This window comes from Tauraco erythrolophus, chromosome 1 (assembly GCF_009769465.1).
Source record: "Tauraco erythrolophus isolate bTauEry1 chromosome 1, bTauEry1.pri, whole genome shotgun sequence".
Taxonomy (NCBI): Eukaryota; Metazoa; Chordata; class Aves; order Musophagiformes; family Musophagidae; genus Tauraco; species Tauraco erythrolophus.
Window position 1 is genome coordinate 130,456,538 of NC_141465.1, and position 24,359 is coordinate 130,480,896.

The following is a 24,359-nucleotide window of genomic DNA, read 5'->3' on the forward strand; positions in this document are numbered from 1 at the left end:
TAAGCAACTGAGTTGGAGCTGAGAAGAGCCCCCTTCTCCTCTCGACTCCGAGGTGCTTTTAGACCTACGCAGTTGGAGCAAATAGATTTGTATTTGTTCTCAAAAATGTGTTCTGTCTGCGTTCTGTTACCTTGTATGCTGAATCGCTAACATGAGACACTGGGTTTTAATGAACATCAAATTCCTATTTAGCTTTAATAGGCTGCTTTTATTAAAAAAAAACAAACAATACAATTTGTATTTTATGCATTTATCTTTCTTTAGTAGCATGCATTTCTAAAAGTTACGAGTTCCAGACCTATTTCTTATGCTGCAAAGCTGTCGACACCAAGACGGCCACAATCCCAGCATTCTCCTAACGGTGGCACTGAAGGACAGATGAATTACTTTTTGCAAAAAAAAAACAAGCTACTGGATACAGGTACAGATGAATGCACTTTACAGAATAAATACCCAACGTGTTTGTCGTCACTAAAATTGGCAGGTTTAGATCCTTTAGAGTAGCAACGGAGTTAAAAAAGTTTGACCTCTACGCCTTCAGCCTTTAAGAGTATAAGGTTTGGATACTAGCGAGACTATTAACACATACATAAGCCAACTTTTTATAATCCTGATTTTTTTATAGTACATTGGAATGAACAGTCCCCTGCACCTTGCAGAATAGGACATCAACAGTACCATGTCATGTAATGCCTCTTTCCTTATAGAAGTGACTTTCATATCCTAGAAATGTACAATTACAGATAAAGGAACTTTCAAAAAAACCAAAAGGAACTTAAAAAAAAAATTAATCCTTCTCATATTCCGTGCTGGAGAGATCTTACATGGCATAATGAAGACACAGACACATGCTAACAAGCATGAACAAAATGCAACCTGTTGCTGTCTTATTAATAACACTTCATGAACAATCCTAGAAGTGTACAGAAAGAGTTGACTCGCTTTTACTTTTTTTTTCTAGTAATTTAGGTTATTTAAGAGATCAGCAACACAAGCATCCAGGTATCACAGCTGCCTCTACCACTGAATTCCATTAAGTGCCTTCTCGAAATTTCCAGTGAGTAGGAAATAAAAGAATCCCTTAAATTTTCATAACAATTTGCAGGCAGAAGTTTAATTTGAAATAGGAAGTGACATTTGGCAGCACAAAACCAGAACAGCAACGGAGCAGAGACTGTCAAAAGACTGACTGTTCCTCTTCCCAGTTTCACCCCTACACCTTTAATGTCATTCCCAAGGTTTCTTTTTGACACTGGCAATTAAAAAGCCACCTCATTTTGTCAGTTTTGCAACCATTAGCATCCTGAGGGGCAGCGTATCTTCTATCCATGTGTTTGGCGAGTTCATCATCTTCTCCCAAAGGGCAGTTTCATCCGAAGTAGAATCCATCCAGTCTACTGTAGTTCCATAGCTTTTGCCTAGAAAAACGTCAGTTTTAAGAGAGATGTCACTTAATACGCTGCGGAGTTGAGAGGCGATCGGATTTGCCTGTCTTCTGAAGCAGTTTCACCTCCTCAGGCAGCCGACCTACTGCTTTGAAGATCCAGTTCTACATTTTCACACTCAAACAATTCTGTCAAATACAACTAACGGCAGCTTCACACGGAAACTGTGTCATCTTTCTCCAGGCTTTTTTCCGTGTTATCCCTAGTCTTTTTGTCACAGTTATAAGAAGAAAGATGTGTGGGTGATTAACATGCAAGATGGGTTACAATAAAACAGGAAACTGATTTTGTACTGAAGTACAACCTTGGGTGCTTTAAAATTCAAATTGAGATTTACTATCCTAATTTGTATTTTAGACTATTCTGGTGAACCATGCCACAATTTGAGAAAAGTAATTTTTTTCTTCTATTTGCTTAAAAAGACTCCAAACATCCTTCCCTCAGAGCGGAGAAGACAATAAACGGAACAAATGTAACGACAGGGAAAACATGCAGTTATTTTATCTGCACATCTTATGTTGCTCTTATGCTAAGAACTTGTTGGCATTTAGAAGTTTTCCTGTCCGATGTCTTCAAACCTTATCATGCATTCCTGACCTGTCCTTTCATCTCCACTCAATACTGTCTTTACACCACATACAAACTTCCCTCCTTTTGGCATGTGTAAGACGTTACCAAGATTTTGGGTGCAGGAATAGAATGTTCTTGTACTTCAAAGAGTAGCAGATAGAACATATGGGCAGACAGGGGTGTATTTCTAAAATTCCTCCTCACTTGTCAGTCATTCTAACCCTCACACCACCACTATTGTTTACATTTCAGGATCCGAAATGTAAATGAGGAATAGGGAAGTTACTCAATGAAACTTGACAGTAAGTAAAGAACTGAAAGGCTGGTCCATGATCTTTGCAAAAAGAGAAGATATGAAAAGGAAGAGGGAAAAAAAGGAAAGCCAGTATTTTGTAAATGAAGGATTAATGTGCTAATTGTCCAGTACCTGTTCCAAGGCCTATCCTGAGACCTCCCAGGAAGTGGTTGGCCAGTTTGTTGTGGTCCCAGACTGTGAGTTCTATGCAGGCTTCTTTCAAATCTTCTGGCCTGAAGCCATCATAAACCATGGTGTGGTTGAATACCGGATTTGTAGTTTTTGCCACTGTTCTTGTTTTCTGGCGGCTTTTCCTGCTGGTATCTGGAAGAACGGTGCTTCAGAAAGAGGAAGCATTGTCAGTTGGCCCTTGCGCAGCACAGCCTGCAAACACTCTGATCAGACAGAACCTACTGATTAACACAGTCCTTTGCGTGTTAGAACGTGACTGAAGATACTTTGGCATCACGGAGATGAAATCAAAGGTCATATTCTCAGCCCCTTCCAAGAAATACTGACAGCATGTATCCACACTTGTGCTTCAGAGGATGGAAGGGATGGATGGGGAAGTCAGATGCGCAAGAGGCACAGGTGTATTTGCTGTATCGTCACTAATGATGCTGAAACCTTTTTGTTGCTGCCAGAGACTTCTCAACCATCTTGTTATTCTTGTCTCTTTAAATTTTTAGTTTGTTTGTGGAAAGGAGGGAGGAAGAAATATAACTGCTTCTCGCTTCTATCTCCTCCCACAATTTGCTAAGTTAAACCATACTCTGGCACAAACTTGCTTTGTTTAAATGCAAATAAAAGCAGGCACAATTTTGACTATCCCTTCCACCAGGCAGCAGAGCAGACAACAATGAAAGAGTAGCGATTACACAGGAAGTTCTCCCAGTATGTTTTACTTGCTGGTATATACTTAGCATCTTGGAGTTGTAAGCCCTGCAGGACAATTTCCATTACAATAAAGGAGAATCAGAAAGTAATTAGGTGGTTTTTAATTTGAATGTATGTAGAAAAAGTGAAGATAAGGTTAGAAAGCACAACAGTAGCATTGTTAGACCGTGAGGTTTGACAACTTCAACCATGGTTCTTACCACTTAATAAAGGAGTTGAGCCTGTTGCCTCTCAGAAGAGGAAGGTCATGACATTCCTTCACCCAGATGTGGACCTCACCAGTAGATAGAGTCTTCTTTCCTGTAAAAATAAAACAAAACATCTGATTAAGCCTTGTAGAGCCATTTTAAAGGTAATTTCTACGATGCAGCAGTTTCTGCCCATTTGCAGAGGTGATATTCGGCCTAGACTCTCATTATCTCACATCTTAATTCAGCATTCCCCTCTGTACCCTTGAAGCTGCAATCTTGATCCCATTGAAGTACTGCAAGATCATGTCACGTCTGTATCCCCACAATGGCTTCTCCTCTGGTACAACTAAACAAACATGTGCTACTTGTCTTCTGTCTCCAAGCCCCCTAGATAAAGAGATCAGCTTGTCTCCAGTCTGTGTGATGGTAGCATTCATTGCTGCTTGAACTTTCAAACAAGCTCCCTGGTGCTCTGAATACATTTGATTCTTGTTGACTGACTCAAGTCAGTCAATTGAAGTTGTGGCTGCCCCATCCCTGGAAGTGTTCAAGGCCAGGTTGGATGAGGCTTTGAGCAACCTGGTGTAGTGGAAGGTGTCCCTGCCATGGCAGGGGGGTTGGAACTAGATGATCTTTGAGGTCCCTTCCAACCCAAACTGTTCCGTGATTCTATGACTGGCTGGATTAAACACCCGACCTGGCTCCACTTTCTGATCAGCTGGTTATCGGTTGCCAGACAAGGTTAAACCAAACAGATCGTACTGCTACAAACTGCTGCATTCTAAATACTTATTGCTGTTTTCTGCTTCTAACATTGCTTGCATTTAGTGTGTTGTCATTGTTTATTTAGTAAATCACAGAACCTGCCTGATACTTTCTAAAATTATTAGTGAGAAAACAGAATTTTGTTACACATACAGACTGCATTACACATCTAAGGTTATAATAATGAGTTAATTTCTTCCGTAGTAACATTAAAACCAAAAGATCCTAAAGTGATCTTTGGATCCTAAACTGAATTCATGGCCAGGGTGACATAATCCTCTAGAAAAAGAAATAAATTCTTTTGCATTAAAACAAGACGTCTGAATTGCTTGAAAAACATTACACAGGGTTATTTTTTTTTTAAAAAAAGGAGAACAAAAATCCCAAAGGCCTGACGAGCCCAAAGAAAGCTGCAGTGCCTACCTCCAACAGGGCGCGGGACATACTGGAGGGCTAGTTTCATCTCCCCTCTGTTTTCTAATTCGAGAGCCATAGCCGAAGTCTGAAATTTAAGGAAAAAAGTGCCACAAATCGCAAACCTTGCAGTTCACACACAGAGTTTACCATGCAAAGTTTTCCGCTGGAACAAGCTTGACTTCTACATGAGGCAAGTTTTTTTTTTTTTTTTCCTTGTTTCCTTGTGCTTCAGTCTTCCCTCAGTTTACAGGCCATGAGAGAGTTTAGGGCAAGTTTGACCACTTGGCAACACCTCAGATATGCAGCTCTTCCACTGAAGTGGAAAACAAGACCCAGGAGAGGCCAAAAGGCTTTGAGGGCGCATCTTTTCCACTGCTGTGCATTTATTTAAAACTAGAACATATGTTCTTTCAATCGCAAACTTTGTGCAACAGAAAGTGCACTGTTAAAAACTCATTTCTGTAGGAATGTCTTCATCTAAAAATTAGCCTCAACAAGAGTTATCTTGCAAAAAGGCACAAGAATACGTCACTTCTTCAGAGAGAGCCACGGACCATCTGTAGGTGGAACGTGGCACCTGTTAACATTTGGTTACATTTATCTACCAAGAGCAGTTTTAAAATCAGTCAAATTAAACTAGTGCTGAAGACTACCATGATATTTCTGTTTTGTTCTACAAATTATAAAACTTTGGATTGAGCTAATTTTGGAATGAACTTATGAAGGAAGTTCAAAAAAAAAAAAAAAAAGATGGGGGGGAAAAAAAAAAAAAAAACAACAACTGAAGAAACCAGAACCTCTGACAGTAGCTTAGCTAAAAGTTTAGATTCTGGCTGAAAACCATTAAGAAACAAGAATAACACAGGCATGGAAGTCATCATTACATCTGATATTCAAACGTAGCTGCACTTTCTCCATATTCTCAGTAGGTTTACTTCACATTTGAGGAACAAGTGTCCTCAGGTATCTGTTGCAGCAACATGATGTAAGTGAAAAATACCTTGAAATTCCTGCTCCTTAGACTATGAGGAAGTTTTTCTTACTCTACTAGCTAGCTACTTACTAGACTAATAGAGACCTCAGAACTGTATGTTCCACTTACCAGTAAAAAGGTATTTATAATCGATACAAAAACCACAGAACACACAAGACTAGGCCTAAATAAATAATGACTTGCCTTTGCACTTACACACAGTGGAAAACACAAAACAGCTAACCCAGCCTTAGTAACCTACCCTTGGCTTGAGTGGAAACCAGTTGATCTGCCTGTTGGATTTATCATTCCAGTCCCAGGTTCCCAAATCCAGCTCCACTTCGCCAAGGAAGCTATTCCTCCCAAAGGTGTCATTGTGCCAGACAGAGATATTAAGGCTTTGGGTTTTTAGGAGACCTTTTTCAATTTTATACTGCCAGAAGGAAGAAATGAGAGAAAAGTTAAACCAAGATGGATTTTCATCAATGCTATGTTTGAAAGTGATAAGGTTGGAGAAAAACATGTCTGGGTTTATACATCTGTAACTGCTCACTTCTTCATTCCAGAACAAAACTCTCCATGTTTTACTTTTTATTTCAAGCATCTTAAGTTCATACTTCTGTTTGTTTGCAAGAGGTATACAGCAATCAGTGTTCTCACTGCTGTCTCTAGAGTACACGGCAGAGTTAACCTATCAATGGAAGGACACAGGTTCTTCAGAGCAATCCATCTCATCCCAACACAGATGTCTCTCCTGATAGCACGTGGACCTGTGCCTCAAAGTGAAGGTTCCTTATACTTCCTGCGTGCTGTATTTCATATCTAGCAATAGTTTGATAAATACCCGCAATATTTCATTATAGACTGGATTCAAAGTTTTCTTTTTCACAGAGGTCTTCCGTTTGCCCAGCTTGTATTTCTCTGGAAGCAGGTAGGTCTTTACATACCTGAAATGTAAACAGGCTGGTAAGAAGAGAAAGGAAACACTCATTCCAACTTCCCCTTTCAAAATACACAAATATTTGTTAATAAAGTAAAAGAAATCCACTGAACTAGCCATTACATTGTTCAGCTTGTTACATTTAAGAAACGGAACAAAAGTAGTGAAGTATAATAATAGGTCCCAAAGTGGGACATTAACCTCCTTCTGCCAGGGGGAAATCTGTTGAAATGTCTCCTCAACACATACAAATACAGAATATTTGACTATAGTAAGCCTAGATATAATTTGTAGGCTTTAATCCCATTGAAAACTTATCACAGCAGGAATTACCATCTGGAAAGTTGAATTTTGAAAGTTGAATTTTGAAAGAGAGTTCCATATTCTTAAAAGTTTGAGCTTCCTGTGTTAATGTACATACCAGTTTATAGTGGTAGTGCCACATTCAGTTCAGAATGGAAAACCATGTAAAGCATGTTCTACCCTCTTCGTTTATTTATTGGGCTGTTTACTCCAACAAGTTATAGAGGTTGGGAAAAAAAGGGTCATTTTTCATTTTCACGTTTGTGATAGTTTGATGTGTGGGGGGGTGTTCTGGTGGCAGGGGAGGGGATTTGCTCCCTGTGCCACCAGATCTGAGTCCCATCCCCCCCGGGGGAGGTTGAGCCAAGGCGGCGCCTCTGCGAATTGCCCTATTTAAGTTGGGACAAAGGGGCGGGAAAGGGGCTTTTGGCTCAGGAGCGAGGAGAGAGCAGGAGGGCGCTGCCCTCGCTCCCGGCTCCCGGCCGGGCGGCTGCCCGGGCCCGGGCCGGCGCCATGTGCTCAAGATGGCACCGGGGGAGCCGCATGGGGGACTCGGTAAGCGCCCCACTCCCGGGGTGCCTGCCGGGCCGAGCTTCCCCAGAGAGGATTAATATCTAAGAGAAGACAACCACAATGACCGGGTCAGCAAAGATGGAGCAGGAGGAGGTGTACTGGAGCTGAGGCTTCCCTTGCAAATCGGTGTGAGATGGCAGGCGGCCCCCCTGCAGCCAGGGTGTACTCGGCGGAGCAGCGACCCACTCGTGGCCTGTGGAGAAACCCACGTCGGGAAGGAGATGCCTGAGCCCAGGAGAGGTCGTGGAGCAGGGGATGCACGACCAGGTACTGTTGATAATGGGGCATGGAATGCACGACGAGGTCGTGGAGGCATCTGGAGACCGTGGGACGACCCACGCCGACGCGAGTGGCAGCAGCTCCCTAAGAGGCCGAGACTGGTAAAGCCCGAACTGGTGCGATCCATGGGGAAGGATTGCAATCCTGCGGGCAGGACTTACTTTGGAAAAGTTTGGGGACTTTTTCTTTGTGAGTAGGGGATCCACCGAAGCAAGGGAAAAAATGGTGTAAAGACTCCTCCTCCTTTAAGAAAGGAGCGGCAGTTAACAACATGGATGAACTGACCTGCACTCCCCCATTCCCTGTCCCCCTGCGCCGCTGGGGGAGAGGTAGAGCCAGGAACGAAAGGAAATAGGGGGTGGGGGGGGGGGTGTTGTTTTAAGATCGGGCCTTGTTTTCTCTTTCTCCTCTCAAGTAACCGGTTTTCTTGTTCCCTTGTGTCTCTTGTAACTGTTAATAAATTATTTCGTTTTAAGAAGTAAGCCTGAGTCATGTTTTGCCCGAGACCATGTTTGGTGGGTGCTCCCTCTCGGTTCTTGTCTCGACCCTCAGTCCAAAAAAAAAAAAAACCACGACAACGTTAAAAGAAATTTTTTTTTCCATTAGGAAATAAATATATTCTCTGTACTTACGGGTCTGAACGCTGCCTCTTAACATCTGCCACTGCCAGGTCTTTGCATTGGCAAATAAAAACGTGGAGCTCATTCAGCTGTTCCACATAATCAATAGCAAACTGAATGTTCCCCTTCACGTCGACGTTGCCAAAGTCTGCGCTGTAGATGCTCATTAGACTTCCGCTCACCTGCGTCACACAAGAAAAGAAAGATTTTCCAGACGTTGCATTTCACCAGATACTTCAAGATTAGGGTAGAAGTTATGCTCAGAATTCACAGGAAAGAAATCAGCTTTATCCTTTCAGATGTCATAACAAAGCGCCACGGACACTATTATTCAAGCTTCTTAGCAAACAGAGAAAGTTATCTGAAAATCAAAGGTGCCAGGGTGAGTTTTCTACAAAAAGATTTGAATGTGTTTATTGCATTGGGATAGAAGAAATAAAATGATAGCATGCTGTAGATCCGGAGATTGCCTGTGATCTGATCCTTGAAATATTACTTATACAGCTCTTCAGCTGATCTTCCTTGCAGGAAGCAGACGCTAAGAGTTAAGGACAACAGGCCGTCCGAAAACACTGACGAGATTAGTGATAAAGTCTATGCTTGAGTTGGATGCCTAAACAAAACATACTGGAAAATTAAACCCTACCCAGGTAGAAAAAGAAGGATTTACAATTTTTTTTTTAAATGTCAGTACCCTTCCTCCAAATTCTCCTTTTTCCAATAAAGCCCGCATAAATTAATGACTTTTGGTCAGCTTGTTCACAGACATAATTACACACCCCACATACCAATACTGCTTCCTTCTTTCACTTATTTCTCCCCCACCTCCCCTTCCCCTTTTTTAAATGTGCTGTGTAAATCAATCCCTTCTTTCAGCTACACATGTAAGCTTCTAGGGTGCAAGCCACCTCTGCGTTCAGTGTTTACAGAGTGTGCTGCAGAACGGAGTCCTGAACAGGCTCCAACATATCACTAGAAAACAAGAAAAGTAAAACATTTATTCTTTTTTTTTTTTTAGGCAATTCCATGCAAGGGTTCACATAACAGAGAGGGAAGGAAGGAGACAGAGATGCCAAGGGAGGAAAGATAAGAGGAATAAGGAGGGAGCTGCAACAACACTGAGGAGATCAGCAAAAGCAAAGTGCCATCAAGACAAGGCTTTGGTTTACATACAGAGGAGAGGGAGGCCATGCCAGAAGAGCCGCTAAGATTGGTTAAAGAGCTGGGACTCTTCTTGATTCTGCCGGGGCAATAACTGCTTTCTGACGCTGTGTCTGTCTCTCTGTCATCACTCTATGGAAACATCACAGAAAGAAAGTCTGGGTAGGTTCTTCATAGTCACAAGGAACATTAAAAACAACAAACAGAATTTTAATGCAGGTTGGGACTCAGAAAAAACCCAAATTTACATCTCTTTTTAGTGCAACATGAGTAATTAATATTTCTTAAATTAGGTCAGGCACTTAAAAAAAAAAAAACATTGAAAGAGAATTTTTCTGATGGAAAGCCTACACTGAAAGTTTTTTAAAGCAGGAATGCAACCAGGATTTTTGTTTAGTTTTAAATCACAAATAGCAACGAAAAAGTACAAAGTTAACTTTATTCGGACAACTGAACTCAACTTCTCTCCTTCCCTCTTTCCTGCACAAACTCATGCAAGCGACAATGCTCAGGTCTCTTCCCCATCCCTTTCTGTTGTATAGCGAAAGCCACCAACTCCGCAGCCTCCATCTTTAAGGCAGTTTGCTGGAAGGTGACACGCATGGTAGAACAGCGCAGGATATTGTGAACAGCTTTTGCAAAAAGCCTTTCCTGCAAGAGGGCGAGCAGGCCCCTGCATCAGGGCACTGCTGTTTTGGTTTGCTTGGTCATTATCAGGTTCAGTGCTTCCAGCCCCATTCTGTCTCCGTGCTACCACCGTGCCAAAGAATCAATCCCGTGCGTGCTTGGGCACCTTCCTAGGCCAGCTGTTACAGAAAGCATCATCCCCCTGCTGTATTCCACCGTGAACAGTTTACAAGGCTTCCCCCCTCCTATATCCAGTTTTGAACCGCTGTCATAGATCTACTGACAGATGCAAGACTAGCAAATAACAATTTCCACACGCATTGAGAAAATGAACATTTATAGAAGTAAATATCTAGCACATTTTGAATTTTCTAAAGTTCCGCTGATCGCAGCTTCTCTGGCTATGTCCACACAGCTAAGTAGAAGCAGGCCAGGGCTGTTCCCCAGTTCAGAGGCCAAAGGCAAGGACTGACTATTGTCCATCCTACCCAGGGCAAGGCTCCTTGAGAGAAAAATTGTTTCAGAGAGCACTACTTGGGACTCTCCAAAACAATTAAGCAGTGTGAATAATCAGTCCTGTTACACGGACTCTTTGAAAAACAGGGAAATCCTAAGCTTGCTGAGGAAGGATATATGGTTTGCCTAAGACCATTTTAGCTGCTGGCCATACAGCAGGCCAGCAGAAGAGATAGAAGACTGAACCCAGTTCTGCTTCCTTTCACCCCTGTCCTTAATTTACTCAGCAGAGCCTTTTCTTTGGATAAGAACAGTCAAAGCTCTTCTTGTGGAGGTTTGTGGAATATCTGGAAGTTCAGAGACAAGGAATTACTAAGCACTGGGCTGACTGCATGCCTCCAGAATGCACTACACGTGTGTTGTGTGTTTGTTTGGGTTTTTTTAAACTTTATTCCAAATGTTAAATAAGGATGTTAGTCTTCACAAGTACAGAATCCTTAGGTTTTTAGGCTGTTGTATCTTCTAAGCAGAAGGAAAAGACACTGGTACTCTACGAGATCGATTTATTTGTATTTCTTCTTTAATTGGAAAGTATGTTATCAGAATTCATTGTTTTTAAAACAATTCCAGAACTGAACTAGCACATAGAATCATAGAATGGCATAAGCTGGAAGGGACCTTAGAGATCATCTAATCCAACCTGCCTGTCATGGGCAGGGATGCCTCTCAACTAGACCAGGCTACTCAAGGCTCCGTCCAACCTGGCCTTGAACATCTCCAGGGAGGGGGCATCCACAACTTCTCTGGGCAATTTATTCCAAAGTCTTACCACCCTCGTACTGAAGAATTTCTTCAGTACGAAGAAATGTAGTGTTAGAAATGAGTAGAAATGAGTGTTAATACCACAATGACTACATTGTGTCTACAATGCTTATTTCTAACCTGTTATTTCTACCAGGCTTATGTTATCCATTAATTAGTTTCGTGCTTTCTATTGGCCAGGTGGTACTTCAGTGATGACAAACTTCAAGGCAGAACCAGCACATACATGCTATCTGTGAGTTTGATAACTCAAGACAGTATTGAGACTAATCACAATTTTAAAGATAAATTTGGGCAGCAGAATAAACAGATTTGGGTGCTGACAATTTCTTAGAATATAAATATGAACCATCCCCAAACCCTTTCTACTGTGACCAGATTGATTACATATAGTCCTCTGGCTTTCAAGTATTTGTCAGATTGTTTCATTCAAAGCCCACATGAGTAAGTTTTTTAATTGGCTGAAGATAAAAAATAATTTAATTGTTCTTAAGATAAGAACAGCCTTCCAGTACTTAAAGGGGGCCTACAGGAAAGCTGGAGAGGGACTTTTTACAAGGGCGTGTAGTGATAGGACAAGGGGCAATGGATTCAAACTGAAAGAGGGGAGATTTCAATTAGGTCTAAGGAAGAAATTTTTCACTCAGAGGGTGGTGAGGCAGTGGAACAGGTTGCCCAGAGAAGTTGTAGATGCCCCGTCCCTGGAAGTGTTCAAGACCAGGTTGGATGAGGCTTTGGGCAACCTGGTGTAGTGAAGGGTGTCCTTGCCCACGGCAGGGGGGCTGGAACTAGATGATCTCTGAGGTCCCTTCCAACCCAAACCATTCCATGATTCTATGATTCTATAAAACAGACGTGTTAGTTTAAGGATAGAGTTTGCCTTTGGGAATAACAACAAGCATTCACTATGCTTCAATTTCCCAGATAAAACATGCTCTGTATATTTAGCTGTACAATAAGAATAAACCTCTAGTTATTGGACTAAAACTTTTGAAAGGTTAATTAGCCACAGGTTGGTTGAGATCATCTCCTGATTGCTACACCACAAGCTCAACTCCATGCCAACGTAAACTCCAGTCCAATAGTAAACTGACTTCGCAGACCCTGGAAAGCACTATTTGACAAACGCGTAATGTCACAGTAATCAGAAGCTTTAGTTAACAATATTCCAGAGATGGAACTTGCCTCTTCCTGTAGGAACGATGGTACTGACTTGCTCATTCCTTTGAGTTTTTCAGGATTGGAAAACAGCTTATCAGGTTGTGAAGGCACTGTGGAAACTGAAGAGCAGCAATTCAAAAGGTTTAAAAAAATAAGTTTCTACATCAAAACAGTGACGTTCCATAACAGGACATGGTGAGAAACAAACAACTTGGGGTGAAGCACATGCACAGGCACAAACAGTTTACAACTTGTACGAGGAGTGTTGGGGGGAATCTTGCATCTGGCTCAGAGCAGCTATCATTGGGAAGGATGATCTACTTTGATATCTCCTATAACACTGACCAAAGGACTTTGTCTGGCAGAAACAGAAACGTTTACATTGCTTGACATGACGTGTAAGCCTGGGTGCTGCAAGCAAATGCTGATCAGAAGTGATGACGAAAACATTTTCAGTTTACCTTCTAGATTTCCTTCCTAGAACAAGGACAAGTGCACTCATGCACTAACCATACCATCAGTGACACTAGAGTCGTCATAAGGTTCTTGGTTAAGAAGTCACCGTAGAAGCCAAACTCTGCTCTTTTATTTACTCAGCCTCATTAATTGCAATAGGAACATTTGTGTAAATCTACCAATTTTTAGACCTGAACAAAGAAGTTTCAATTACTCGTAGTTACTTAGAAGATGCATATCTCATTAATGATGCAGTTTTTTGCAGCCCATCTCTCTGACTTTTGTGTACCTCTACTGAACTTCACTTCCATGTTCTTGCACGGCAGAAAGCTTAATTTCACCGGTTAGCCTTGCAAAAGTCCTGTTTGCAGTAAGCCTTCGATTCTCGGCATCTTCCATGCTCTGACCTCCCCTTGTATTTAATAATCCCCTAAATAATAATTAATTAATTTAATAATTCCCTAAAGCTCTGTCTTTGGACTGGATACACATTGTGAAACGCGCCAATGACAAGTATCATATGGCAGAGAATTATTTGGCAAGAAGCAGCCAGAGGGGCACGTATCTATTGCATAAAATGAAACTCGGCACACGTGAGGGGATGGTTTGCAAGGCGTGAGTGAAGCTGTTGCAAAGCTTTTGCTGTTGAAGCTCCAAAAGTGCTCAACGTAACTGATATTGTCAGTATGCAGTTAGACGCAGTATCCCCACTGAGCAAGTATCTAGTCCAGATGTGTAACTTGTTAGTTGGGAAATAAAAACGGGTTTTTAATGTATTAGTTTAAATATCAGTGGAGAAGTCTCTCCATTGTCTGCTGGAAGAATCCTATTACTCACTTCCTGGTGCGTTTTCACTCCTCTCTTGATGCTGATCAGGTTTCAGACCTGCTCAGTATTGACAACAGTCATTCAGCAGCACAAACAGCTTTGCATTGCTATAAACAGCATCGATATATTTTATATGCTGGAAGTTTTTGACTTCCTCACAACCCAGGTGTTTCTGTGCTTTGCATCACTGTGCTCCTTCGAGGAGCTGGATCATAACAAAGGTAACATCAATGTACAAGCTAAGCAAAGCAAAAAGCTGAATGGTTGAGAACTTGCCACAAAGATGATTAAGGGTGTGAAGCATCTCCCTTATGAGGAAAGGCTGAGGGAGCTGGGTCTCTTTAGCTTGGAGAAGAGGAGACTGAGGGGGGACCTCATTAATGTTTATAAATATGGAAAGGGTGACTGTCATGAGGATGGAGCCAGGCTCTTCTCACCGGCATCCAACGACAGGACAAGGGGAAATGGATTTAAGCTGGAACACAGGAGGTTCCACTTAAACATGAGGAAGAACTTCTTCCCAGTAAGGGTACCAGAACACTGGAACAGGCTGCCCAGAGAGTCTCCTTCTCTGGAGATGTTCAAAACCTGCCTGGACACATTCTTGTGTGATCTGATCTAGGTGGTCCTGCTACAGCAGGGGGATTGGACTAGATGATCCTTTGAGGTCCCTTCCAATCCCTAACATTCTGTGATTCTGTCTGTACAGCTATTAATTTGGCTTTTTGCCATTTTTTCAGAACTTCAGTCTTCATAAATTTAACTCAAAAAACCTCCACCCTTTTCAGATAAGCATCTTCACATTCCATACTGAATGTGTAATGCGGTTTCAGTAGAGGTCTCCATTTGAAAGCAAAGTGAAGTACGGTACTTAAGTCTTGTTGATTTACTGGACACTGCATCCTGCTCTGCTACGAGCATCCTGTTTATTCTACAGGCCACTGACATGCAAAATGCTTTAAAGCACCTAAAACTTGATGAGAAAGGCAACTGTGCACAACTATTTTTTTTAAAGTTTAGTGCCCCAATGCAGTAAATGAAGAACTGTGTACTCTATCCACCGTATTCAATGCCATTTGATGGTTTTCTGTTGTGTTCATCTTGACATGTTCCTGGAGCAAGTTTGCTTTTATTTTGCTTAGATGTGGAATTTCTAAAGGCCCACAGAAAAATTAACAGTAAGGCTTTTGTCATGCACTAACGAATTGATGGTGTGTCAACAGTAGCTGATTTAGCAGTTCCTCTATTGCTTAGATTAATTCCACTTTTCTGGATTGAGAAAGGGATTATAAGAGAGGTTCCTTTTTCAACTGACGTAAAAGGATGCTTTGCATGAGCAAAAGTCACCTTGCATCTTATATCACAACAGATGAACAAACAAATTCAATATCTACTTTGGCCAAGCCTTTCACCTGAGCTAATGTTCAAAGTTCTCAATGCTTTCAGTAAGTGTTCACAGGCTGAATGACCAAAGGCCAAAATAATACACTGGTAGGTGGCACAGAGTTTCTACAGATACAACAGGACATAAGTAAATTCTTTAGGAATAAAACAAAATTCTGCAAAAGCATTTAACTCATGCTGAAATTAATCAAATCTAAAAGTACAATACAATTCTTGGTTTCAAAATTCCTTCACTAGCAAATAGAGACTATTGAAAAAACAATAAGCTTCCATGCAGACACAAAAGATATTTACCATCTTCAGCACTAAGAGCTAATTCTTCCTTTGGATTATTTATTTTTCCTTTATCTGCGTAGGAAAAAAGTAACACACAGTTAGAAGTGTTGCTGTTCAGTATGATAAAAAGGATGGCAGTGGTAACCCCAGAATTAAGGGAAATGAGGACAAAACCCCCAAACAAACCAGCAGAGCCACGGGAATGGTTAAATTCAGGTGATGCTTTCTACTTCAGGCATTGCTTCAAGCCTACATCCCAGCGCAGTCTCACGTTGACCCAGTTGCTACCAGTGTGCTGTTGCAACAATGTTAGTGCACACCTCAAACCTAGGCACTAGTTAGGAGCAAGCAGCAGCATAAGCAGCATTAGAAAAGTAATTTGCCAACAATAGCCAACATCTTTCAAAATCTACACCTCCACGCTTCAGTCTACAAGCACAAGTTTGGTTGATGTCTTCCTCATTGCACAAGAGCACGAAAACACTCAGGGGCAGGGTGAAGGGAGACAGGAACCATAATTTTAAAAAAATAATCTTAGGAGGCTACAGAGGGAAGTCAAGAATGAATTCTAAGTCCAATCTTGTCTCACCGTGTTCTCTTACAGTGAGTTTGGTATGGAGGACACAGGTGAAACTACTCAACTAAGACAATTTTTTCATACTTCCATTGTCTACTAATTTGACCCAAGCGAGCAGCCAGGAGAGAACGGCAGCTGCTGTTCATTAACTGATTTGGATAGTTGCCAATACCTTCCCAACAGAAAAATTCCTAACTATCCCAGAAAGAGTTCATCACTGATTAACGTTTTGTGCGTTTTTGGAAGATGTCTGCTTCATAGACCAGTGTTGTTTCAAAATGAACACAGAGAACTGAAAACTAAACCATATGAGAAAAGAATTCAGTTTGACAGAACAAACTTCATCCTGCTTGTCGGGAAGCAAGGACAAAAACGCTATTTGGCAAAGCTGTATGGAAGAATGGTGTGAACACGTTTAAGCCAAACTGGGGGTCATGGGAGACACACACAAGCTTTGTGCTCACTTGAGGTGGCTGATGGAATGTCTTCCAGGCTTTTGGAAGGCTTTTTCCTATCTGCACTCCTTTTCAAAGCCATCAAAACAGGGTTTAATTCTTCTTCTGAACCTGTTACGAGACAAAACACATGAACACTGCACACACAAACACGCCATTTTAAGCAAGCCTCTAAAAAACCAACCACTGATTTCCCACGAGAATCTATTTTGGCCTTTAGCAAAGATAGTGAATATTCAATGAAAATATAAAATAAATCCAAAGTAAATGTCTAATTTTAAGTGTCCATTTGCTCTCTCCAAAGTCTCTCAGCCATCAGTAGAGAGAGGCAGGCTGGTTGCTTTCCTCTGCATAGGTATCGCAGTCCGTACTGGCTAACGAGTTTAGGGCAAGTATTAATTTTCTTAATTGTCTACAAGCAACATGGGATGCACTCTGACTTTAGCCATTTTGTGACCATCTTGTTATGAACCAGAATTAAAAGGTTAACAGCTTTAGTTTCCCCTTCTGTGTAAATCTGTCCATTATATTTTCTCCCCAGTGAAAGTCACCTTGTTTAGATACTTAACAACCACAAAAAAAAAAAAAACAACCGCAGAGAGATACAGATCCCTGAGATTACGCAGTTGTCTCCAAGGGCAGAATCAGGACAGATCTAGCTCCTTCAGAAACCTGCACGACCCTCTCCCCTTCCTACCTCACCTCCCTTCTCATCAGCCAACCAACCAGGCCTTACAGACAGCAACACTGTAACTACGGGTGAAAATAAATTATGTTTCCTTTTTTCCCCATTTCTCTTGAGTTTTCACTGACTTCCTTTGGAATCTCGAAATAGGTTCAAGAGTAAGTTAGCAGGAATTGGAAACTTCACATGTTTCTCAGATTCTCCAGGTGAAGAAAACATTCCCAGTCTCTCAAGAGCAAATTAAAAAGGTTAAATTATCTCCTCTACTTTCAGCTCTTTGATGACAGCTGACTAGAGCCGCCATCCAACCAAGTAAGGAGAATCCCGGTAAACAGACCACTTCATTTAGGTGGCCACTTCCTGGCGCAACAAGCGGCCACGCCAAATTAAACAGCACAGAGCATGGTACTGGCTTTATCTCCGCCATCCCACTAATAAGTGTTTATCTTTGACTAACTTCTCAAACTAATAAATGAACTCAGTCAGCCACTGATTTTTTTCTTTTTTTTCCCTCTTTTAATCCAGGATATTTAAAAGAAATAGCAGGCTTTCAGAGTTTCAATGTCACCAATTTGAAGGCGATATCACGGTGGGGGAAGAAAAGGGTAAATCCCAGAGACTGATGCCATGGATTCATGCTGCTGAACTCCCTTTACCGGAAAGGCTTACCCAAACATAGTACGCGTTTGTCACACTCTTTCCAGTTAAAGGACTTAATTAGTTCTTCCCATACTTCCCAAGCAAATATCCAAAGCACTCAATTAAGAAATAAGTATCGCACAGGATTTTGGTTAACACCTTTCAAGTTGGCTATCCAAAAAAAATTGTAGCTGTATTCAACAACCCAGCACCATGAATTTTAGAAATCAAGCGGCTCACGAATTGAACTTCCGGTTCCAGAGTAGGAATCAGAGTTTTCATCTGAAAACTTGGATCCCAAGTTTGAGCCTTCCTCTTCATCACTGTCCTGATGCTGAGACCTTAGGCAGAGTTGGGCCCCTTCCAGCTGGGAGGAGTTGCTCTCATCTTTAAGTGGTGTGCTTGCTCTTCTGAATTTCAACCGTGCTTTAAATTCCAAACTATTTTCAGAAGCACCCAAGGATGTGCCTTCATTTCTGCTTCCTTCTTCGTTTAACTTGAATGGCTTGATTGCAATCATACTGGTCTCACCTTCCAAGGGAGAGAGATCAACTAGAGACATGTTTCTCTTTTCTATTTTGTTAATAGCTCCGTTTCTTCTAGGAAGATCAGAAGCTTCAATTTCACTTACTGGAAGATCATTTATTGAAGTTCTGACATTCTGGTCCGGAGCTCCCCCTTTGGTAGCTGTCTTCATCTGTGCATGAGAGCTGCTTAAGGCAGGATATGGCTGTGACATTGTCATGAGCAGAGTCGTCTTCTGTGACGGAAACATACGATCCTTGAACCTTTCTTGTTTATGCAACTTTTCGGATATTGGAGATGAAATTTCAGATGCTTCTCGAAGAAGTTTTTCTAAAGAGCTACCGAATTCACTGAATTTTGCCATATTTGAAACAGAAGTTTTTTCTATTGTTTCTTGTATTTCTTGAGAACAATCTCTCTCTTGTTGATGCGGAGCATGCATACATTGACTACTCTGTAGTGCACCTTGCATTTTCTTATCCGCGTTTTTCAACACAGAAGCTGGTGTTTCAGAGACCTCTTTTGGTGACTTCTGCACGCTAACATCAAATACTCCACATTCAGCCGAGAACAGTGCTGATCTTTCTATGGTCTCATGGATTTCCTGTGAGAACTTCCCATCATGCTGATGGGTCATGCTTTTAGCTTCCATCTCAGCAGTTCTCCGGACTGTGCTGTTGGCACGTTTTGGCTTAGGAGGTGGCATTTCAGAGGCCTCCTTCAGCAGCTTCTCTAAGGCAGAGCTCAGGCCACTGACCTTGGATGGGGCAACAGACTTCTCTATGGTCTCACTGATTTCCTGCAGCAACTCTCCATCATGCTGATGGGTCATGCTTTTAGCTTCCACCTCAGCAGTTCTCCGGACTGTGCTGTCGGCACATTTTGGCTTAGGAGGTGGCATTTCAGAGGCCTCCTTCAGCAGCTTCTCTAAAGCAGAACTCAGACCACTGACCTTGGATGGGGCAACAGACTTCTCTATGGTCTCACTGATTTCCTGCAGCAACTCTCCATCATGCTGAGGGGTCATGCTTTTAGCTTCCACCTCAGCAATTCTCCGGACTGTGCTGTCGGCACGTTTTGGCTTAGGAGGTGGCATTTCAGAGGCCTCCTTCAGCAGCTTCTCTAAAGCAGAACTCAGACCACTGACCTTGGATGGCGCAACAGACTTTTCTATGGTCTCATTGACTTCTTCAGTCTGACCAGTATCTTCTTGGCATGTTGTTTCTACACTATAATTATTTTGTGATATGTTATTTGTGTCATTGGATGTTTTTATTCCCACCATTCTATATTCAGAAGGTTGAGACGCAAAGGTTTCTCTGAGCGGGTTCTGCAAACCATCTTGAGGCCTCTGAGAAACCCCAAGAGTATCCTCCTTGTCTGCTGCCTGATGTTGTAGACAGAAAGGTTCAAATTCCCTAAACAGTTTCCTGAGGCTTTTATTGTTTTCATGGCCATCTGTTGATGGCACATTGACTCTTCCCGTGCTTTTGCTTATTTCTTTTTGATCAACAAGAGAAATGTCGTGGATCTGTTCTACTCTTCTTTCAGAGATCTTACACTGATTTGAGTGAAGAGTTGTCCCTTTTGAAATGCTTTCTTTTAGGTTCAAGCTAGATGACATCTCAGAGGCTTCCTTTTCTAACTTCTTTAGGCCTAATTTAAATCCATCAAGCTCAGCTTTAGGCAGAATCACCTTATCCACAGTCTCTGCAACTTCCTCTTTAGGAAGATTGATATCTAATGGAGTAGTCTTGTTCTCCACTTTTTCTATAGGTAAACATGGCCAATCATCTACTGCTGTCTCCTTTAAAGCATCTTTATCACCAGGCAATTGGAGCAACTGCAAGGAAACATGATGTTCTTCTGATGAGACAATACCTTTTTCTACACATTCTTTAACTTCTTGCTCTGAAAGACCCATCTTTTCCTGAGGTTTTGAAATAGCTGGTTTTCTGTCCAGCTGGATGGAGTCTGTATTTTTCATGTGTGTCACACTGAGACCTTTCAGGGTAGGTGAACCTAGAAGCAGTTCACATACCACAGAATCTGGTTTCTGTTTTTCTTCTCTCTCCCATGTTTGGGTTTGTTGTTGAATTAACTCTTGCTTGCTCACATTATCTCTGCCTTTTTTATCTTCCTTAGGTTTTCTTCTACAGGTTATTGAACTAGTATTGTTTGGCAAAGCAGCATCTCCCCTATCAATGCTACTCTGTAATTTAACTCCAGTATCCCAGAAGTTTCTCAAACTCTGGAACTGTGAAGGATCTGAAATTTGATTCTTAGACTTGTCATTCAGTTTTTCTTTTAAAGACAAAACCTGGAAGCTGGGCTTCTGTTGGGAACAAGCAGCAACTTTTCCTTTAAGTGTTCCTTTCCCGTCTTTGTCTTTGCTTTCCGGGGAAGCTGAAGTGGCACCAACTCTTGGCTGCAAGTTACTGGCTTTTGGCAATTCTGTATATTCATGAACTTCACTATCAGATCGAAGTACTCTTCCTGGCTTTTCAACAGCATGGTCTGGTCCAAACTCAAAAGAGTTTTGATATTTGTTTCTTGAAGGCTGGCTTGCACAACTTAGTTCAGCACTTCTTGGCGTATTCTTGCTTTGATCATCCAGTCCATCAGGAAGGCACACTGCAGTTGGCTGTAATTTGTCTCTGAGACCTTTCAATGCATTGCCACCTGATGCATTACTATTGATATTAACTTCTTTCTTTCCGTGACTGGGGATAGTTTTATCCCTTTCCCAGAATGCTCTGATTTCACTTATTCTTCTTTTTTCTCGTATTGCCTTCTCCAATTCACATTTCTGAGCTGGTAACTTCTGCTCTTGATGTTCCAAGAGATTTGATTTTTGATTTTGTTGTTTTGTTTCTTGACCACGCTCTTTTTCGTCAGCTCCTGTACAGTCAAATTTAGTTAGTGATTTGTCATTTTGCTCCTCATTCTCTTCCCCTTTCTTCATTTTCTTCCTCTCTTTTATCAGTTGTATATCTTGTGAAATAAATGATGCAGATGCAATACTGTTCTGTCGCTTAATCGTTCCAAATGGGAACCCTTCTTTAAGTTCTGTTTTCCCATCCATGCTAGGCCCACTGTGTTCTGCAGGAAGAACTGCTGTTCTGGTTGAGAAGTTCACTTTCTCTTCGGGTTCCCTGCCAAGGGATCTAGCTGATACATGTTTCTCATCTTCAGTACCAGAACTTCTTTTAAACCAATCTAAAACTTTTGATACAGATTCATCGGTCACTTTCATGAGTTCATCAGCATGTTTGTCAGGCTTGGAAGTGGTTTTAGCATCTTGCTCCTCAACAAGATCAGGCTTACCTTGTTGAAGACTTGTAGAATTGGTATTTGACACCTCATGGGCTTCTGTCTCAGCAGAAAGCTGACGTTCATCTACAATGTAAACAAACTTATCAGAGGTAGAAATCAGACACACAACTCTACAAATGTTTGATTTGTCTTGAAAAATTTCTTGGTTTTTTGTTTGTTTTTTGCTTGTTTTTAATTTTTTTAACTGTTAGCGGAGAAAAGAGTTCTCTGTCCTTGTGTTTTTGGAACATACTGTGGGCAATACTGTGACAAATAATTCCTGCACTGAGATAACATTCTGGAAGTTTAGTCATATTACTTTTGGGGGTGCAAGCAGATAAGGTTGGTTATCCCCATTCTAAAGGAAATGGCTACATTGAAAGGGAGACCAGGAGGAGGACAACACAGCATATTTGTGTTTAGTCTCATGAGTAATCCCATGGATTACTACCAAGCAGTACCCCAAAAATTCTTCAGCTCCCATGCAGCTTGATCTACCAGGCCTTATGACAGGAATTTTATCCAAATACCATCACTTCACCTTCATCATCCACAATAAAGGTGCCTATCCAGGCTCTGATCTGATTGTAAATTTCTGAAGAATACCAATAGAAGATCACCTAAAAATATCAACTACATTAGAGCACTAAAATTCAAAAAGTGGCTTAGATTTTAACTCTGCAGTATGTAGCACGACTACTGTTTCTGTTTCCTAGCTGTTATCTCTCAGATACAAGTGATTTGAACACTAATGAATACATGCTATGTGCTATTGCGTTATGTTCTTCACTCCTGCTAGTCTCTTACCAGTAAAGTTTTTGTGTGACTTGGATTCATGGCTCAAGAACCGGTTGGCTTTATTTTCACGTGTCTCATCAACACTCAGTTCATTATTGCTATTTGGCGGGATATTGCTGAGGGTCTTCTGTGGAGTTTCAAGTTTCTTAGGAGCAACTGGCTTTGTCTGCAAGGTTTCATTAACCAGGAAGACTGATCTGTTAGTGCCACGAGGACCAGATGCTAATGTATCATTCTGTAAGCCATCTACTGTTTTTCCTTGTAAAGCTGAAGAAGAGGTTCCCAAAGGCTTTACAGCAGAAATTTGCTTATTCCCAAGTGAATCTGATCTAACAGTATCATTTCCACTACTCTTTATTTCATCAGATTCTAACAAACCAAACTCTCCTTCTTCTCTACTATGGTGTAGCTGTGAGCTTTGCAGAGGTTCTCCTTTACCTGTGCTAGGTGAGAACCTCACTTGCTTTAGTTTTTCCAGTGAAATTTGTGTGGAGTCTTCCACTTCTTCTGTAAGAGAGTTCTTCTCAGCTTCCCTTTCGAAAATAGTTGTGGTAGGAAGACCATTCTTCTTCTGAACATCTAACATCTGACTAACACGAACTTCTGAGTCAGTGGAACTTGAACTTGAACTGCGCTTCAGAATGCCCCTGGGTGGTGTACCAACGCCATTCATCCTCTCGGTCTGCTTGGCTGGTTTTGGAACAAAGTCTTCTCTTTGTGACACAGGATCTGTTGCTTTGTGAATTAATTTTCTAGCTCTTGGGACAGGACGCTTAACTAGTCCTTTCTGTGATTCATCAGTGGGTTCTACAGAAGGCTTCTTATGTTTCTCCGTTTCATCATTTACTAAGTTTTGTTTAGGTTGGCTCTCTTTCGAGGGTGACAAAATTTCTGTAAGACATATATAGAGAACATCATGTAAACTCCTGATTTGTTCACCTGCATAAACAGAGGGGTGTGACACAATGCAGATCTAGAATGCAGTGATTGCATTGGTTTATTAAAAACACCTGAAGTAAAACACAGGACAAAATTCAACATAGGTGTTGATTTCATTTGTATGTAACAGAGTTTTAACAGGTGAAAATCCTGCAGTTTTTTCTTATACTGCAGGAAAGGGAGGATTCAAAACTAAGCAGGGCTGAGAAAACAAAGGGAAAAAATAAAGATCAAAAGAGTTAGGCTTCTTCTGTTGAGCCAATAGCAGCAATGACTGGACGGTCATAAAGACAGCTATACTAAATTTGAGGAAAATTCTCTGTTCTCTTAAGAGCAATTCAAGGCAAACAGCCCTCTCGGAGTGCTTAATGCTGACTAGAACTGTGAGTAAAAGAAAGGAAGCAAAATCCCCTCAGTCTTGTACACAGCCATTTCCTGAGTATATTCATGTGTTTTACATGGGGTTTGAAACAAACTAGTTGATAACTCCAAGTAGTTAAGATAAAACAGGTTTTGATGTCTTACAGAAAAAAGCAATGAAAGTAAAAATTATTTCCATAGAAACCACAAAGAAATTCACAATCATATGCTAAATAAGTATATTTACCCTTATTTGATAGCTGAGGTAGAATGGCTGGTCTGTTTTCTGCTTCCCCACTGTTCAAGTTATCACCTGATGCAGTGGAATTAAATGGATTTCTCCTTTCCTTAAAAAGGAATTAACAATATAATTGCAGTCAAATTGTTGTATCAGTACAGTCTTGACAAAATAAATGAAAGTGCAGTGATTTCCTCTGCCTCACTACCCTGTCAGCAAAGAATCCGAAAGCGTGCCTCTACAATTGGATTCATGACAAAAACCCTAAACGATATGAACCAGGGAACTATCAGAAGTACTGCTGACAGCCTCGTCCTGTTCTTTTTGCAGTCACCAAGACCAGGGATAAGCCACCACTTAAAAGACACT

At 41.3% G+C, this 24,359-nt stretch overlaps 1 protein-coding gene across 4 annotated transcripts in view; it reads right to left on the bottom strand.

The window, feature by feature from the left end:
- Positions 1-1,272: 1,272 nt before the first annotated feature.
- Positions 1,273-24,359, bottom strand: part of SYTL2 (synaptotagmin like 2) — a 50,175-nt gene continuing 27,088 nt past the window's right edge. The window contains exons 5-18 of one of the 4 annotated variants that reach the window (XM_086614588.1): positions 24,000-24,099; positions 22,463-23,344; positions 18,056-21,739; positions 16,501-16,602; positions 15,478-15,531; positions 12,520-12,614; positions 9,442-9,561; positions 8,281-8,450; positions 6,398-6,500; positions 5,816-5,986; positions 4,587-4,665; positions 3,408-3,507; positions 2,443-2,648; positions 1,273-1,418 (exon numbers count right to left, since the gene is read on the bottom strand). In XM_086614588.1, the coding sequence (XP_086470714.1) occupies positions 1,273-1,418; positions 2,443-2,648; positions 3,408-3,507; positions 4,587-4,665; positions 5,816-5,986; positions 6,398-6,500; positions 8,281-8,450; positions 9,442-9,561; positions 12,520-12,614; positions 15,478-15,531; positions 16,501-16,602; positions 18,056-21,739; positions 22,463-23,344; positions 24,000-24,099 (6,012 nt within the window). Of the gene's footprint in view, positions 1,419-2,442; positions 2,649-3,407; positions 3,508-4,586; positions 4,666-5,815; positions 5,987-6,397; positions 6,501-8,280; positions 8,451-9,441; positions 9,562-12,519; positions 12,615-15,477; positions 15,532-16,500; positions 16,603-18,055; positions 21,740-22,462; positions 23,345-23,999; positions 24,100-24,359 lie in introns of those variants that run through there. The other 3 variants (XM_086614614.1, XM_086614606.1, XM_009987719.2) reach the window with 3 other exon arrangements.